Below are 19,582 nucleotides of genomic sequence, written 5' to 3' on the forward strand. Positions count from 1 at the left end.
TAGTTTGTGAACACTTGGGCCCATACTGCAGCACCTCATAGGCCACAGCCTTCCAACGTCAAAAAGGTCCACCAATTCCTACCATTTTTACTCATGACCAATTCTCAATCGACCAATAATTACCTCCAATACCATGCACTCTTTGTTTAAGAACCTTGTCGGGCACTTTACAGTCAGCCTTCTGAAAATCTAATTAAAGCACATCCAAAGGTTTGCCTGCATCTATTCCAATAGTTTCAACTTTGAAATTCTGACAGATCTGTCAAATATGATTTCCTTTTCATAAATCCATGTTGACATACTTCAGCAACACATATACGGCAACTGGAACGAGAAGGTTAACGTGGCCCCCGTGCCAGGATGACACGAAAATTCATGTGGGCGGCACAGTGATACAGCAAGTAGAGACTCGGGTGCAATCCTGACCTCAGGTGCTATCTTTGTGGAGTTTGCACGTTCTCCCTCTGACCACCTGGGTTTCCTCCCACATCCTAAAGATGTGTGGGTTGGTAGGTTAATTGGCCGCTGTAACTTATCCCCAGTGTGCAGGTGAGTGGTAGAATTGGGGGAGAGTTGATGAGAGTGTAGGGAGAATAAACAGAATGGGATGAAAGTTGAATCAGTGTACATGGGTGATTAATGGTCAGTGTGGTCTCGATGGGCCGAAGGGCCCATTTCCATGCTGTATATCTCCATGACTCTTTCCAATTATTATATGCTGTTATTATTTTCTAAGTGCCCTGCTACAACTTCCCTAATAATTGATTCCAGCATTTTCCCCACTACTGACGTCAGGTTAACTGGTCTACCATTCCCTGTTTACCTTCTCACCCCTTTCTTAAAGGGTGGGCTTACATTTGCTGCCTTCCACTCTGTAGGAACTGAAGATAAGAACCTGTGCACCTACTGTCTTCAAAACCCTACGCTGCAGGTCATTAGGTCCCTGGAAATTCATCTTTCAGTCCCATCAGTACCTCCAATGCTAGTTTTTTTTAAAATCTGCTGCCAGTATCTTACACTACACCCTCTCTAGATCTGCAGTTCTTAACCATTTCCGGGAGGTTTACTGTGTTTTCTTTCATAAAAACAGGCACAAATTATATAATTTTTCCACCATCTCTTTATTCCCCAGTATTTTTCTCCTGCTGTAGTCTGTAAGGCACCCACTTTAACTATGGCTAATCTTTCCTTTCTACCTATCTTTTAAAGTATGTTTTTAGGTTTCTCCCTCACTTTTCTCATATGCTACTTTCCCTTTCCATACCAATGGACAGAAAACAGTAGGAATCAAGGTCTTCTTTTCAGACTGGGAGGCAATGACTGACCAGTCAGGTGCTGCAAGGATAGGGCCGAGCTCAAGTGTTCACAATAGTTCTCAATGTCTTGGATGAGGAGATCATGCAATATCTCCAACTTTGCTGATGACACTAAGCGTGGGCTATGTGCCAGTTTAAGTGGATGTCAAAGACATGGCAGGCGGAATACAAGGTGAGAAAATGAGGTCATCCATTTATTAGAAAAAGTAGCAAAGTGGAGCATTTTTTGAATAGTGAGAGATTGAAAGGTAATTTTGTTCAGAGAGACTTGGGTGTCCTTTTCATGAATCGCTGAAAGTTAACCTGCAGATTCAACAAGCAATTAGGAAGGTATATTGGTTTTTATTGCAAGAGGATTTGAGTACAAGAGTAGCGACATCTTGCTCCAATTATATGGAGCTCTGGTGAGACCACATCTGGAATATTGTGTACAGGTCTGGTCTCCCAACTAGGGAACAAACTGCTTGTGATTGAGGGAGTGCAGCAAAGTTTCACCAGATTGATTTCTGGGATGCCTTCTTGAATAGAGAGAGATTAAGCAGACTGGGTCTGTACTCTCCGGGTTCAGAATGAGAGGTGATCTCATGCAAACAGACAAAATTCTTTAGGGACCATTCAAGGGAGATACAGAGTTGAATTTCCCTTGGCCAGAATGTCTAGAACCAATGGTTGCAGTCTCAAATTAAGGAGTCAGTCATTCAGGGCAGAGATGATGAGAAAGTAATGTAGTGGGTCTCTGGAATTGTGAAATCTTAGTTGCTGACTATATTCCAGTCAGAGGCTGACAGATTTTTAGAAGGCTAAAGAAATTTGGCATGTCCCCTTTGACCCTCACCAACTTTTAGCGATGCACCATAGAAAGCATCCTATCTGTATGCATCCCAGCTCGGTATGGCAACTGCTCTGCCCGGGACTGCAAGAAACTGCAGAGAGTTGTGGACACAGCTCAGTACACCACTGAAGCCAGCCTCCCCTCCATGGACTCTGTCTATACTTCGCTGCCTCAGTAAAGCAGCCAACGTAATCAAAGACGCCATCCACCCCGGACACTCTCTCCTCCCCTCTCCCATCGGGCAGAAGGTACAAAAGCCTTAAAGCACGTACCACCAGGCTCAAGGACAGCTATTATCCCTCTGTTATAAGACTATTAAATGGTTCCCTAATACAATAAAATGGACTCTTGACCTCATAATCTACCTTGTTATGCCCTTGCACTTTATTGTCTGCCTGCACTTTCTCAGTAACTGTGACACTTTACTCTGCATTCTATGTCTTCCCTTGTACTACCTCAATGCACTGTGTAATGAATTGATCTGCATGAACAGTATGCAAGACAAATTTTTCACTGTACCTCAGTACATGTGACAATAATAAACCAATTCAATTAAGGGATTTGGGGTTAGGAGTTAGTGGTCTACACCGGCTTCTCTTATGTCATTATTTGGCATCTAAACTTTAAAAAAAAAGGCCGTTGATGTCAAACACAATGCTTCATCACTTAACACAGAAACCTGCAAAACTCCAAAAACACTCCTGTCAAATCCTGGAGTGGGCCCAAAGGAAAATAGCTTCAACTTTGAACTCCTCTCCAATGGGCACATGATCAAGTAACTGATCTGGCAGTGGGTACCAGCGCATGACAAACCCAGTGCAATCCTCACTTGAAAATCCTATACACCAGCCACCACCCTCTTTAATGTGCCAGCTGCAAATCAAATTAGACGTTATTGAACATTAAAACATTGTTAACCCTGGGAATGAGTAACCAAGATGTCAACTACACAGCAAAGATTTTCTGGAATGGATAATAAAGTAAATTAGTGTAGAAATAGCTCAACTACTCTCGTTTCTCCCTCAGAACCTAACCTGCTCTTATCAACCAATAAACTCCAAACTCAGCCAATTACTCAATTAATCCTGATCTCCCCGCTGACCCCACCCCCACTCCATCTTGCCAATTCTCAAAAAAAGCCTCCACACCTTATTTTGCTTTCAATTACTTCAACCCTACTATTTTTCCCCCATGTAGAGTACTAAGATTCACGTTCCAACTGTGAAATGCATTTAGACATAAGGAATGCAGAGAAGCCCAGCCCTCCCTATCGGTCCACGCATACCCACAAAAATCCCCCAGCTTCCACATCGTTTGAATGAGATCCCAATACCTCTCAAGTTACATCTGAGAAGTTCTAACAGCAGCTAGCCTGTCAAACTGCATACACACCTTGGTGGTGATGCTGAATACAGTCGTGTGAAATTCTCTCCATTCATCAGGGGTGTAGATAACAGATGCATCAGACACTCAACTTTATACTGACTGGAAAGATTTCTTACCCAGGCTTTGGCAGCCACTGCTCAGTACAAATACAAAACCCTGTATCAAACCCATGAGGTAATTCACAGGCTGGCGGCAATGTAAAACATTTTTGATCCCAATGCACATGGCAATCTGAACAAACTTCCAGGAAAACCAAATCACTGCAAAAAGGCTCGCCAGAGATGGGTGGAGGAAAGAGCCTGGATTTGGCATTTATGTGACAGGATGAACATTTCCTAAAGTGAAAGCAGTGGATGCTGGAAACACCCAGTATGTCAGGCAGCTTTTGTAGAAGGGGAATCAGAACTAACATTTCAAGTCAGAGATCCTTCGTTAGACCTATGATCATAACTGTTTCCCTTTCCACAGATACTACCTGACCTGCTGAGGATTTGCAGCACTTCCTTTTTTACTTCAGACTTCCAGTAACTGCAGTTTTCTTTTCATTATGAATGTTGCCCAAGTCCACTTTACCCAACATTGACATCTTTAACATAGGTAAGACTCTTGAGGGGCATCACAGGAGTATTAGACGTCGTCAGACACTGAGGCAGGAGAGCAGATTTTAAGACAGGTGAAGAAAAGGTGGTTTTCAGGAGCACTCAACAGAAATAGAGGTAAACAGCTTTGGGTGGGATATTCCAGAATGTGTGGCTGAGGCAGCGTCATGTATTGAGCAGCAAAAAGCAGGATGCGCGAAGCCAGAACTGGAACAGCACGGTGATGAGGGCAGCCTGTAGGAGCAGAAGGTGATCAAGAGCAACGTGGAATGGAGGATGAGAATTTTAATATCAAGGCAGTGCTTAATAAGGAGCTACTGAGGGTCAGTAAGCACTGGGTCCCTGGAGGAATGAGGATCTACCTGGTCTTGGATGATTCTGTTGGAAGTCATTGACCTGAAATACCAGCTGTTTCTCTCTCCACAAATGCTGCTTTCTCTGCTGAGTATTTTCAGCACTTTTGTGTTTTGGATGATGCCAAGTTTACATATAAGGGAAGATAGGAAGACAGCCAGGAGTGATGTAGAATGGCTGAGTCCAGAAGAAACAAGGCAAGAAACAAGAAATAGTTCCAGAAGATGAGCAAAGTCTGGGAGAGAGTCAGCCAATGAAATGGAGGTAGAAGTAGTCATCTTGAAATTAGTTCATCACTCTTACTGGAATAGATATAACAGTACATTCAAAGCAAAATATAGCATCCCACATCTCACTGCTTATGCACTGAAGCAAATCATTGTCTAGGTGAATCCATATTGCTCCCTGATTTGAAGTACACTGTGAAGATGTTAGTCTGTAACTGACTGATATTAAAAAAAACTGATCTACTGACCAGAAAAACATTTGATTTTTAAACATGGATGGCATTTTCTTCTCAGCACACAGCAGCCTACCTTCATTGCTCCAAAACACACCTAACTACAGCTCACTCAGACTATACTGCTCCCAGTGCAGAATCAGTTAGCACAGCCCCATCTGTTGATCACAGAAAGAACAGCAGGTCATAATTATATTTATAAAATAAATAAATGCCACAATTCATAACTGTCAGCAGGAGACCACTCTGCCCATCGTGCTGGTGCCACCTCTACGAAAGACCCATTGAATTAGCCCAACTCTAAATTTTCTTCAAGATTTTTATCCAATTCTCTTTTGAAATTCATTATTGAACCTGTGTTCACTATTTCATAGAACACAAGAAAAACTACAGCAAAATTCAGGCCCTTCAGCCCACAAAGCTGTGCCAAACATGTCCCTATCCTAGAAATTACTAGGCTTACCTATTTTCTCAGCTCCATATACCAATCTAACAGTCTCTTGAAAGTCCCTATTGTATCAGCCTCCACAACCATTTCCGGCAGCGCATTCCACGCACTCACCACTCTCTGAGTAAAAAAATTACCCCTGACATCTCCTCTATATCTACTCCCCAGCACCTTAAACCTATGTTCTCTTGTGGCCACCAATTCAGCCCTGGGGAAAAGCCTCTGATTATCTACCCAATCAATACCTCTCATCATCTTATATACCTCTATCAGGTCCCTCCTCATCCTCCGTCTCTCCAAGGAGAAAAGGCCGAGTTCCCTCAACCTGCTTTCATAAGGCATGCTCTGCATTCCAGGCAGCATCCTTGTAGATCTCCTCTGTACCCTTTCTATGGCTTCCACATCCTTCCTGTAGTGAGGTGACCAGAACTGAGCACAGTACTCTAAGTGGGGTCTGACCAGGGAAGGTAGTTTGCCTCCCAGGTGCCAGGGTCCGGGATGTTTCAGATCGCGTCCAAGATATCCTGAAGGGGGAGGGAGAACAGCCAGAGGTCGTGGTACGTATTGGTGCCAGCGACATAGGTAGGGAAAGGAATGAGGTCCTGAAGAAAAGACTATAGAGAATTAGGAAGTAAGTTGAGAAGCAGGACCTCAAAGGTAGTAATTTCTGGATTACTGCCTATGTTAAGCGACAGTGGGCATAGGAACAGAATGAGGAGGAGGTTAAATGCATGGCTGAGGGATTGGAGTAAGGAGCAGGGATTCAGATTTCTGGATCATTGGGACCTTTTTTGGGGCAGGTATGACCTGTTCAAAGAGGACGGGTTGCACTTGAATCCCAGTAGGACCAATATCCTGGCGGGGAGGTTTGCTAAGGCTGCTGGGGAGAGTTTAAACTAGAATTGTTGGGGGGTGGGATCCGAACCGGAGAGACTGGGGAAGAGGTGTTTGGCTCTCAAATAGAGAAAGCTAGTAGTAGGTACGATAGGCAGATGATAGAGAAGGGACGTGTTCAGACAGGCTTGAGGTGTGTCTATTTTAACGCAAGGAGCATTGTGAACAAGGCAGATGAGCTTAGAGCTTGGATCAATACTTGGAGCTATGACGTGGTGGCCATTACGGAGACTTGGATGGCTCAGGGACTAGAATGGTTGCTTCAAGTGCTGGGTTTTAGATGTTTCAGAAAGGACAGGGAGGGAGGCAAAAGAGGTGGGGGAGTGGCACTGTTGATCAGAGATAGTGTCACGGCTGCGGAAAAGGTGGACATCGTGGAGGGACTGTCTACGGAGTCTCTGTGGGTGAAGGTTAGGAACAGGAAGGGGTCAATATCTTTACTGGGTGTTTTTTATAGGCCACCCAATAGCAACAGGGATATTGAGGAGCAGATAGGGAAGCAGATCCTAGAAAGGTGTGAGAATAACAGAGTTGTTGTGATGAGGGATTTTAATTTCCCAAACATCGATTAGCAGCTCCAGACAGTGAGGGGTTTAGATGGGGTGGAGTTTGTTAAGTGTGTTCAGGAAGGATTCTTGACACAATGTGTAGATAGGCCTACAACAGAAGAGGCTGTGCTTGATTTGGTATTGGAAAATGAACCTGGTCAGGTGTCATATCTCTCAGTGGGTGAACATTTTGGTGATAGTGATCATAATTCTATCTCCTTTACGTTAGCACTGGAGAAAGATAGGAACAGACAGACTAGAAAGGCGTTTACTTGGAGTAAAGGGAATTATGAGGCTCTCAGGCAGGAAATTGGAAGATTAAATTGGGAACAGATGTTCTCAGGGAAAAGTACAGAAGATATGTGGCAAATATTCCGGGGATATTTGTGTGGAGTTCTGCATAGGCATGTTCCAATGAGACAGGGGAGTCGCGAGAGGATACAGGAACGGTGGTGTACAAAGGCTATAATAAATCTAGTCAAAAGGAATAGAAAAGCTTACAAAAGGTACAGAGAGCTAGGTAATGTTAGAGATCTGGAAGAGTATAAGGCTAATAGGAAGGAGCTTAAGGAGGAGATTAGGAGAGCCAGAAGGGGCCATGAGAAGGCCTTGGCGGGCAGGATTAAGGAAAACCCCAAGGCATTCTACAAGTATGTGAAGAGCAAGAGGATAAGATGTGAAAGAATAGGGCCTATCAAGTGCAACGGTGGGAAAGTGTGTATGGATCCGGAAGAAATAGCGGAGGTACTTAATGAATACTTTACGTCAGTATTCACTAAGGAAAAAGATCTGGGGGATTGTAGTGGGGACTTGCAGCAGGCTGAAAAGCTTGAGCATGTAGATATTAGGAAAGAGGAGGTGCTGAAACCTTTGGAAAGCATCAAGTTGGATAAGTTGCCGGGACCGGATGAGATGTATCCCAGGCTGCTGTGGGAGGCAAGGGAAGAGATTGTGGAGCCTCTGACGATGATCTTTGCGTCGTCGATGGAGACGGGAGAGGTTCCAGAAGATTGGAGGGTTGTGGATGTTGTTCCCTTATTCAAGAAAGGGAGTAGGGATAGCCCAGGGAATTATAGACCAGTGAGTCTTACCTCAGTGGTTGGTAAGCTGATGGAGAAGATCCTGAGAGGCAGGATTTATGAACATTTGGAGAGGTATAATAATGATTAGGAATAGTCAGCATGGCTTTGTCAAGGGCAGGTCCTGCCTTACCAGCCTGATTGAATTTTTTGAGGATGTGACTAAACACATCGACGAAGGGAGAGAAGTAGATGTAGTGTATATGGATTTCAGCAAGGCATTTGATAAGGTACCCCATGCAAGGCTTATTGAGAAAGTAAGGAGGCATGGGATCCAAGGGGACATTGCAGTGTGGATCCAGAACTGGCTGGCCCACAGAAGGCAAAGAGTGGTTGTTGAAGGGTCATATTCTGCGTGGAGGTCAGTGACCAGTGATGTACCTCAGGTGTCTGTACTGGGACCCTTGCTCTTTGTGATTTTTATAAACGACCTGGATGAGGAAGTGGAGGGGTGGGTTAGTAAGTTTGCAGATGACACAAAGGTTGGGGGTGTTGTGGATAGTTTGGAGGGCTGTCAGAGGTTACAGAGGGGCATAGATAGGATGCAGAGTTGGGCTGAGAAGTGGCAGATGCAGTTCAACCCAGATAAGTGTGAAGTGGTTCATTTTGGTAGGTCAAATATGATGGCAGAATATAGTGTTAATGGTAGGACACTTGGCAGTGTGGAGGATCAGAGGGATCTTGGGGTCCGAGTCCATAGGACGCTCAAAGCGGCTGTGCAGGTTGACTCTGTGGTTAAGAAGGCATATGGTGTATCGTCCTTCATCAATCAGGGAATTGAATTTAGGAGCCAAGAGGTATTGTTGCAGCTATATAGGTCCCTGGTCAGACAGAATGATCCAGATCACAACCCCTGCATTAAAGAATTATCTTCTCTGCTCTGGTCCTTTTGCCAGTAATCTTCAACTTGCATCCTCTTTGCCGAGCCTGTCACTGGAAGTAGTTTACTTACTTCACCACCTCTACTAAATACCCCATAACACTGGTCTCGGGATTATATTATAAACTGAAATCTTGGAGCACGTCTATATTGCATCTGAAGAGGTAGAACTTTCTGTTCAGGCAGTGGGGCAATGTGAAACCCAGCTTCACTGTTTACAGCCCCATGGTTATCTCCCATGTGGTGGTGCTGGTTAAGAAGTAGTTACTATTACCGCGACAGTTTCTCCAACTTTCGATTGCTGTCACCTGTGAAGCAGTGCCAAATGGAACACAGATCCCAGTTCAGTCTAGGTTCAACCTCACCCAGTAAAGATGGTGGGTGGTCTCAGAATCGTTGAAATGATAAGAAGAAAATGAGTCTGTTTTCCAGCATCTGTTGGGCAGCACATGGACATGCGCATGTGTTGTCCCCCATGTTCCAAGAGCTCTCTGACACATCACCATGGTGCACACCCAGAATGGCCACTCTGGCAAGTTGCTACTGGGGAACCAGTGCATGGGACTACTGAGACTCAGCCAAGTCAGAGGGCATTCACAGGACACAGCAAAGTGAGGCAGGATCATTCAATAGGTTAAACCTACCAAGTGAACATCACAAAAACAGACCTCCCCGAGATAGTCGGCAACAGCCCTGACCACTATTCCTGCCAAGGAAAGGAGCCAAAAACTGATTGCAATCTCCACATAAAACATAAACAGTATGCCATATATTAAAACCAAAAGCTGCAGCCCATTTCTAGCCAGTTATCTTCCAGAGTTCAGAAAACGGTCATTGATCAGATAACCATCAGACGCTGTTCTCAATTAGATGCCAGCATATAACTCACACAGTCACCCTGTGCATAACCCTCCTAATCCCCTCAACCAGATTCCAGCCTGCAACTCACTCAGTCCGCACATGAAACCCTGCCCTCCAAACTCCTCAACCAGATTCCAGCCTGTTACTCTGCGTATACCCATGAAGCCCTCAGACTCCATCAGTAAATCACTCACTCTGCATTATACATCCCCCCACCCCCTCAACCAGATTCCAGCGTAATTTGCACACAAATCCATTCCCCCTCTCACTTCACCCTCAATCCCCAAGCCCAGTCCTGCACTCCACAAGGAACATTTCAGGTACCTTTTCCTGCTCACCCTTCACTGAAACCCATGACCGGATCCCAGCCTGTAAACCTCACTCATATTTGTTATTCGATACAGAAACCATCCAGACCCATCAATAACGTGGAGATCATTTCTGTCAACCACCTGCTCTGAGGGTCTGTGGTATTTATCCTTCTGCAATGGGCAGGATCCCCCAATTGTTCACGTTTCCTTTATCCTCTCCACAATCAGCCCGCAGGCCCTTTTCAATGAAAGGAACACAGAAGTGCTCCAGGCTTGACCTGCTGTTGTGATCATGGGCAACCCTGGAGAAGAACAGTGACTCCATGTGTAGGACTGGCACCACTGCATGGCAAGGACAGTGTCTTATGTACCCATCTGATCAATGATAACACTTTTAATGATGGAACATTCATTTGGGAAAGATTGCTGAATATGTAACAGCACTTTAACTAACCAGCTGAACAATGCTACTGGGAGAATCCTCTGCAGGTCAGCTACCCACATTCAGTGACAATGATAGTCAGCGACACATCAGTGTTTCTGCAGTCGAAGCGAGTGATCGTACACCGCAGCAGGTCTGAATAACCAAGCGAGTAAGCAGTCACGCAGCTCACAAGGTCTGCAGCATTGTGCAATGTCCAGAAATAGACTTTGCTGTTTGCTTTCAGACACCAGTTGCTGGTCTCGAGCAAGCGTGCATCTTCAGAACATCGCCAAGACCGCTTCTGCTCATTAAATATAAATGGAACACACTGCAAATTATTCCAAGAACAGAGCTGATATATACCTCAAAAAAAACATGCGGTCACTCTCATCTTGGGTATCTCTCGTACCCTGCAAGAGCAAAGAGTTACAAACTAACTAGAACAAAACTGGTAAAGAATCAACCATGGAGTGCTTATTGCACCTTCACATTGGAGGGCCTGGATCCAGATACTCAATGACATTGTTCACGGGATGTGGGTGTCACTACCCGAGCTTTGTGACAAGCTTATTGAGAGCTGTTAGAGTTGCACTCATCCAGGCAAGTGGAAAGAATTCTTTCACAATCCTGACATGTACCTTGCAGATTATGGAAAAGCTTTTGGGTGTCGGGAGGTGAGTTAGTCTATCACAGGATACCCAGCCTCTGACCTGATCTTGTAGCCACGGTATTTATCCTGTTGACCCCATTGAGTTCTGATCAATGGTGACTCCTGCATTACCTGCCACATATTAACCCAGGAGAAGTTGTCCACGTTCTGTTGCATGTCAGCAAGGCTGGGGTGCAACAAGTCGAACTGAACACTCTGCAGTCTTCAGCAGACAACCCCAGCTCCAACTAAAACAAAATCAGAAAATGCTGCAAACACTGAGGTCAGGCAGCGTCCATGGAAAGAGAAACAGAGTTGAAGCTTTGAGTCAGAGACCCTCCATCAGAAGGTTGACATACCAGTTCTGGCAAAGGGTTGCTGAGTGTTTCTCTTGCCACAGATGCTGCCTGACCAGCTGAGTTTTTCCAGCATTTCCTGTTTCTATTTCAGATTTCCAGCATCAACAGTTTTAATGATTTTCTGTTTCACCTCCAACTGCATGCTGTAAGTTGATGGAGAGATGTCTGCTGCAGACCAAGGGCCATACAGAACATGTACAGATTTTTATTCAAAATATGCGTTTTTTTTTTATAGAGGATATTGTTAATTCCAAAGAACGGCACTTCACAAAGAGAAGCGGCAGGTTGGCATCACCAGTGAACTCTCTGATCAAAACCTGCAGCTACTGACATAATACAGTTACCTTCACCAAGGTGTGTAAACTGATATCCGAAGTGCATATATTAAAATATTTTAAGTGTATAATAGTTATTGAAGAACTATCATGCAGCCTGATAGTTGCACCCTTAATGGAAATAAGCAACAATTTCACTGACACTACAAAGCCTCTGGTAGGAATAGGACAGGAGCAAGGAGAAATCCATACACAAAATAGAACCGAATCCACGGAGGCAAGTCCTCTTTACATACACCCATGCTGCAGCTCTGCTGCCCAGTTCCACAACAGTTGTCTGCTTGCATGTCCTTGACTTCTGGGAATATTTCCTAATTCCTTAAAACAAAAGTCTCTGCTGGGTCTCAGAATAATCCCATCCCACCCCTTATTTCACAATAGCTTGTTCCCTCTCACGTCCATCAACTCCCTCCAATTCCCCCACTACCCTATTAAATTATCCTACTAATCAACACGCCTTTCGGATGTTGGATGAAATGGGAACAAGAGTTCCTACTTGTTCGTGTATCTGTCTAAATGCTTCTCTAATGTTGCTATCATGTCTGCTTCCACCACATCCCCTGGCAGTGAGTTCCAGGCGCCCACCACTCTCTGTTAAAAAAAACCTGCCTCATAAATCTCCTCTAAACTTCTCCCTCTCACCTTAAACCTACGCCCTCTAGTATTTGACACTTCCACCCAGGGTAAAAGACTCTGACCACCTACCATATCTAAGCCTCTCATAATTTTACATTGTTCTATCAGGTTGATGATACTGCAAACTCCACCCAGACAGCACCGGAGATCAGAAGCGAAGCTGAATGTCTGGAGCTATGAAGCAGCAGCTCTACTGCTGTAGTACACCAACAGTGGGGAGGGAATGCCAAATTAGAAAATTCGAGATTGTGAAACAATCTGCGAGTTTGCAACTGCAGCATTAATGCCAGCACCATCAAAAGCCATCTCAAACTAAATCTCTGCGGTCTGGAGAACATACTTGTATAAGTGCCAGCTCGCTTTCACAGCCCACATCCCCCCAGTGTGTACCCTGCTTTAATCCCAGCACTCAGAGTAGCACTGTGATACTTGTGTTGCTCCACTATTGCAGCACCAAACAGAATATAGAATCTTATACTGGCACAAATTGTACAGTATGTAAACTGAACCTTTTCAACTACTTAATAAATAATTGAATGATTGAAGGTGAAGGGGCAAAGAAGTGCAGACATTCTGCAGAGCAGACGTGAAATTGAAATGTCTCATATGTTTCTTATTCTTCGATTGAGGCAGGCATGTCAGCCTCACAAGTGGAGAAAATAAAATAGAAATTTACGTGTACAAAACACTTCAACATGTAGTAGTCTATTGATGCCAGACATGGGCTCTGCTTTTATTGGGATTTGGTTTTAATATTTGGCTTGTTTGAAGTTTGCTTTTCTTACATCTTACAGGCGTGGGAAAGGTGGAAATCCTTCAGCAGAGGGGAAACAAACTGAATCAAATGACTGCTGTTACGTGTGAGATGCATTCAAAATAAATGATCATTCCTTATCAATGAGGTGCAATGTTATAACTGTTACACTGCACTGCAGCCACATTCTCATGCACACTTTCAGAAGAGCAAGGGAAATAACCATTTACACTTAGTCAAGATTTAGATTTCATTGTACTCAGGCAGCACTGAACATTCTGAAGAGAAATAAAATCAGTCACTAACCAGCTTCACTACAACAGGAAAGAACAAACTGAAATTAAAGTTCACTCGCTATTCTATAGGAAAGCTGTGATTAAGCTGGGGTGCAGAAAAGATTCACAAGGACATTACCAGGACTGGAGGGCTCAAGTCATAAGGAGAGACTGGACAGGCTGGGACTGTTCCCCCTGGAGTGAAGGAGGCTGAGGGGTGACCTTTCAGAGGTATAAAATAATGTTAAGATGGATGGTCAGAATTTTTCCCAGAATAGGGGAGTCAAAAACTGGAGAGCACTGGTTTAAGGTGAGATGGGAAATATTTAAAGGGGCACGGTAGTGTAGCGATTAGTGCAACGCTATTACAGTGCCAGCAGTCGGGGTTTGGTTCCCGCCGGTCTGTTCTCCGTGTCTGCGTAGGTTTCCTGCGGGTGCTTCGGTTTCCTCCCACATTCTAAAGACGCACAGGTAGGTTAACATGGGTTTAAGTTAGGCAGAAGGGCCTGTTACTGTGCTGTAAATAAAGTTGTTTTTTTTTAAAAAGGGACCTGAGAGGCAACTTTTCCCACACAGAGGGTGGTGGGTATATGGAACAAGCTGCCAAAGAAAGTGGTAAAAGTAGGTACAATTACAAAGTTCAAGAGAGATTCGGACAGGTGCATGGATAGGAAAAGTTTGAGGGATATGGGCCAAACGCTGGCAAATGGGACTAGCTCAATTAGGCAACTTTGGTCGGCATGGATGAGATGAGCTGAAGGGCCTGTTTCCATGCTGTATAACTTTATGACTCTAAATTTAGTTTGCTATGGGGCAAATCCAATAACAGGCTGGCACAGTACACTCAACAGAATATCCTGCCAACACTTGCTGTCCAATTACTCAACTGGGTGAGGTAATCAGGGAGGAAAGAGGGGATGGAAAGTGAACCAAAATATTGGGGCACAGAATAAAAATTACAGAACATGTTGGACTGACATAAAATCCAGTGAGCAATCCAAGTCCTGGAACCTCATAGCCATAGCCAATAAAATAATTGCAGATCAAAGTGGTTCAAGGACACCATACATATTGGTTTGGTATTTTTTCAGGCATGCAAGCATATCGGCAAGATCAGAATCACAGAAAGGTGACAGCACAGGAGAACACCATTCAGCCCGTCAAGCGAGGGCATACTCACCACCTTCTTCCCACCACCCACCTAGCTCCCTTTTGAACACCAGATTGAATCTGCCTCCACCACTACCCCTAGCAGTGCATTCCACACACTAAACACACAATATATAAAAACTTTTTTTCCTCAAGGGACATAAAACATTACAGCAGAGGAATAGGCCCTTCAGCACATGATGTCTGTGCTGACCATGATGCCAATCCAAAATAATCCCATCTGCCTGTATGTGGTCAATATCCTTCTATTTGCTGCCTGTTCATGTGCCTGTCTAAATAACAATTAGTTTACTATTTGGTTCTTTTGCGAAACAACTTTGTTTTAAGCATCCATGATCTTGAAGTGTAAGCCTTGCTGGACCATTTTAGAGACAATTAAGAGGTGTGCATATTACTGTGGCTCTGGGATCACATCTAAGCCAGACTGGTGAAGGCAGTTTTCCTTTCCTGCTTGACATTAGTGAACAGAGTGAATTACTTAGATTCCACCACTAAAACTATTATTCACAGATGCTATCGATGTACTTACATCACTGGGAGAGAGATTCCCAAGATCTTCATCTTGCTCTGAAGTTGCATCATCCTTGTTCGATTCATTACCCTGAGAGGAGTGCAGATGGGTGGTGTGGATCCAAACCTCTACCCTGCTGGTATCTTCCCCAACCTGCCGAAAAGTCTGCTTTTTGCCCTTGACTCTGGGGCCTGGGCTCTGATCAGATTCCTTGTGCCTCTTGAACTCTGCCTGCTCAGCCTGGAATAGAAACAAATACATGATGGAGCCGGAATCTTCGGTACAGTAACTAAGCTGACAATCACAAGAACAAAGTCGTTTTCTTAACCCTAGCATACCCCAAAGTGCTTCACAGTCAATGACCTACTTCCAAGTGACCATCCAATCTGTACACCTGAAGATCTCTCAAACAATGAGCTGATGCTGGGACACACAGAGAATGCCACTGCTTTTTTGTTTGGATTTTTATATTTCTGCATCAAGAAATCCACCCAGAGCACCAAAAGTGAAATTGAGCTGGTCTCCTATTAACCAGATGAGCTACTTCAGAGAACAGCTAAGAGTTAACCACATTGGTGAGTCTGAAGTTTTGTATCAACTAGACTACGTTAGGGCACCAGTAACTGTATCAGGGGCTCAGTGAGACTGAGACTTCATCCAGCACTGGCTCAGCTCATCCCAAGTCTGATAATGTGCTGGGTCTGAGAGAAACACTGAATTAGCCTTTTCACCCCAGTGGAGGAGGATGAGACATGACCTGATAGAGGTGTACAAGATGATAGGTCGAGTGGACAGCCAGAGACTTTCTCCCAGGGCAAAAATGTCTAACATGAGGGTGAATAATTTTAAGGTGATTGGAGGAAGGTATGGGGGAGGGGGATGTCAGAGGGAAGTTTTTTTTGAAAAACCACAGAGTGGTGGGTGCATGGAACACACTGCTGGCAGAGGTGGTGGAGGCAGATACATTAGGGGCATTTAGGAAACTCTTAGACACATGGATGATAGAAAAATGGACGGCTATGTGGGAGGGAAGGGTTAGATAGATCTTAGAGCAGGATAAAATGTCAGCACAACATTGTGGGCTGAAGGGCCTGTACTGTGCTGTAGTGTTCTACGTTTGCTGCCTCAAGCCCATTTCATTTCCCTCGAGGCAGAAATCCAGGTTGATGGGATTGGGGATTGGAGTGTCATCTTGGATAATCAGACATTATTGGAACAGAAAGACATTCAGCCCCTCAAAGCTGTGTTTACCAATCAATGTTAAGTATGGATATTAAGAATTACAAAACCAATCTATTGAGTGCAGGTCACCTCCCTCTGTCTTGGAGACGATTTGGGGGGGTGGGGGGGGTGGTGTCAGAGTTGCTTGTGCAAACACAGTACAGAAGCACAGGGAAGGACAAAGGTTAGATTTGACCGCAACCACGTACTGTACCTTTGAGGTAGGTACAAAGGGAAAAGAAATTCAGAACTCTCTCAAAGAAGCAAACAGAGGTCTTGTCTTTTCTTCTTTCAGGAAAGAAAGAATGAAATGAAAGGGTCGACATTCACAATCATAAGCTGTGATAGAAATGATCGTCCCTCAGCACTGACTCATGTCATCCCAAGGACTTTTCATATACAAAATCCTGTTCATGTAAAGTCTTCTAAACAGTGTCACAAGCTACAAGCTTTAAAGAACCACGGTTTCACTAAGGAACGTCAGATCAACCAGTATCTTTAATAAAAGAGGTAGGAAACATCACCCTAACATTCACCATCTGTACCCTAGAGTGACCAACAAGATAGATTTCTGACTTCTAGCTCTGAACTCTGCCTAATTTACCAGAGTTCAACCTCCCAGCACAGCCACCTCCACCAGGACTCCCCACTGTGTTTCACCCCCACCCCAACAATCCCACAGCTCCACCAGAACTACCCAGTGCCATACGTTTATAATCTACCACATCCCAATGCTCCACCAGCTTTGCCTATTTTGCCTGCTCCATTCCATCATGTCCCTGCAACTCTGCCTGTCATCTGTCCCACCCATTCTCACCTCAAAAGCATATACGTTAATAGTTGGACAGCTACATGGATTGGAAAGGTTTAGCAGGTTATGGGCCAAATGCTGGCAAATGGGACTAGCTTGGATGGGGCATCTTAGTCGGCATGGACCGGTTGGGCTGAAGAGCCTGTTTCCATGCTGTATGACTCTATGACACAACTGCCCACCACCTGACTGCCCCCAAGCTCACAGGTGGTATTCTCTGCTCGCAAGTACATTACAACACAGTTGAAGCACACAAGCAGTTGCGTTCCACTGCAGAGTAAAGTGATTCCAGTCTCCTGCACAGGACCAGAACAGTGAGCTCTACCTGCTTAAGCATGGTGCATCATGATAGCATAATCAGCGTGCCCAACCACAATGAAGCCTACAGGCAGAGGGTGTGCGGTGGGGCAGTCCATCTGCACCAGGATTGTCAGTAGTGCAAGGAAGAACAAAGTAAATCTCCAGCAAGTAGCCCAAAACACTAACGCCGCTTCCACACACCTGCCGCTGTTCCCCCTGGAAACCAGAGAGGAGACTGCAAGCAGGAAGAGAGATTCGCTGTTAATGCATTCCCTCCAATCCATCTGTGGCAATGCAGCCTCACAGGAAGCAGGAGAAGTCCAATTTCAGGTATTCAGTCTCGACTGTAAACAATGAATGTGTGATCCAACGGGTTGAGAGAGGGAGATGGGTAAGACAGTGAGTGGGGCTAACAGCCACAATGGCTCTGGATCTAGGGCGAAGGAGTGGTCTGGACCACAAATAACTTCAGTTGTGATGCAGCAGCTCTCTGCGGAAATCTCAAACATTTAGAAATGGGAGAGGAGAATGAACAGAGATCTTACAGGCATCAGTGAATCCCAAACACTAAACCAACTCAAACATTTGAACCAAACGCAATCAGGAACCAAACTGGGGATCACAGGCTGCTGCACATGAATGAGGGTTTTTGTCAGTCTGAGTATTTGTAGCTCCTCAGTGCAACATGCTGTCTGTGGCTTCTGTTCATTTCAACCCATTTTGCCCACCCTGTTCTTCACACTTAAAATGGAGAGTGACTAGGGAAAGAGTGTGAGCAGAAATCACTGGCTAGCCTTGGGCTTCCATCCTCTGGGACATGGGCATAGGTCCTCAGGAACCGTCTAATAATGATTGTGAGATCAGGCCAAGGGAATGAAATCTTCACAACATAACATGGCACAACTCAAAGCTTGTGCAGGAGTCAACCTGGAAAGGTTATACTGTCAGTGTCCTACTCTGTAAAACTGAGGGAAATTTAAAGAGAGGGCATGGGTTTAAGGCAAGAGGGAAGTGTTTGACAGGACACTGAAGAGGGAGCTTTATTCCACGCCTAACCTCTGCTGTTCCTACCCTGAGAGTACCTGATGGTGACGTGATTCTAACCAAAAGAGGTGAGATTTCTTGGCTTTTCTGTTCCATACATACAGCACATGGGTTTTTGGCCCAACTGGTCCAGTTATCTTTCTTATTCACTGTTAGGGTAAAAAATGCTATTCATGTCACACATCAGAATGCACGTAGTGGAGAAGTTACAGAAGATGGTCACCCCAAATTATACAGAATTTATGCAGAGAAGCAGGGACTGGGTCCAACCGTCCAGTCCAGCCCTCTTCAGCTAGCATGAATAATATTGCCAGGCATTCAGGAGACTCTGGATTTCATCTTTTTGCTATGGTTAAGTTTCAAGAAGTACATATTTTAAAAATATGCAACATATCCCCGTGTAATCCTGCACTCTGACTTGCACTGAGTGCAGCCTTTTCAACCTCCCTATAGTGTTCAAGCACAGTTCATTCTGTTTATTTTCTGAGAGAAGAGCAGGGCTTTGATCAAAGTTTGTCCACTTGCCAAGCTTGCCATCATAATCGTGCAGAAGGCAGGAATGGTCATTTTCACACGGCCTGTCCAACTTGTTTTTCTGTTCTCAACGAGTCACAAAGATCTCACAGAGCCTTCCAGCACTGCCACCAAGGTCTGTTTATGACTAAGTAAACAGCAGCAAAAGCCAAGCTCATTCACTTGCTTTCTCCCTCCTCCCTCCCTCCCTCCCACGCACGCACACACTGAAAAGCTCTGCCAGCTTGCTGCCTGCACTGAGCGACAGACTGACCTTCCTCTTGGTTTCTTCGAAGAGGCTCATCAGACTCTCTCTAGCTGTAAGAATTGGATTACTGGCAGCCAGACTCCGCATGTAATAGTATACAGCATCCAGCTTCCGCCTCTGTTAAAAGAAAAACAAAAAAAGAGCAAAGATGAAACCAGTTTAAAACGCAGACAAAGCTCAGCTGAACCCAATTACTATGCATTCCCACAATTACTTCATTTTCACTGAAATCTATTAGTCATAAATTATCCAACTTTCATAAAACCGCTGGACATTTTTTCCCCACTGGCTTACCCCTCTGAGGACCAGGGCTCAGATTTATCAGACCCAACACAAATATAATA

General features: G+C 44.7%; 1 protein-coding gene across 2 annotated transcripts in view; it reads right to left on the bottom strand.

Annotated features, from left to right (window-relative positions):
• The window catches only part of smg6 (SMG6 nonsense mediated mRNA decay factor), a 305,342-nt gene that overhangs the window by 267,633 nt on the left and 18,127 nt on the right, over positions 1-19,582 (bottom strand). For both annotated transcript variants that reach the window (XM_052035245.1, XM_052035247.1), the window contains 2 exons: positions 19,245-19,355; positions 15,100-15,321 (listed from right to left, as the gene is read on the bottom strand). In XM_052035245.1, the coding sequence (XP_051891205.1) occupies positions 15,100-15,321; positions 19,245-19,355 (333 nt within the window). The remainder of the gene's footprint in view (positions 1-15,099; positions 15,322-19,244; positions 19,356-19,582) is intronic.

Source organism: Pristis pectinata, chromosome 21 (assembly GCF_009764475.1).
Source record: "Pristis pectinata isolate sPriPec2 chromosome 21, sPriPec2.1.pri, whole genome shotgun sequence".
In the NCBI taxonomy this organism is placed as follows: Eukaryota; Metazoa; Chordata; class Chondrichthyes; order Rhinopristiformes; family Pristidae; genus Pristis; species Pristis pectinata.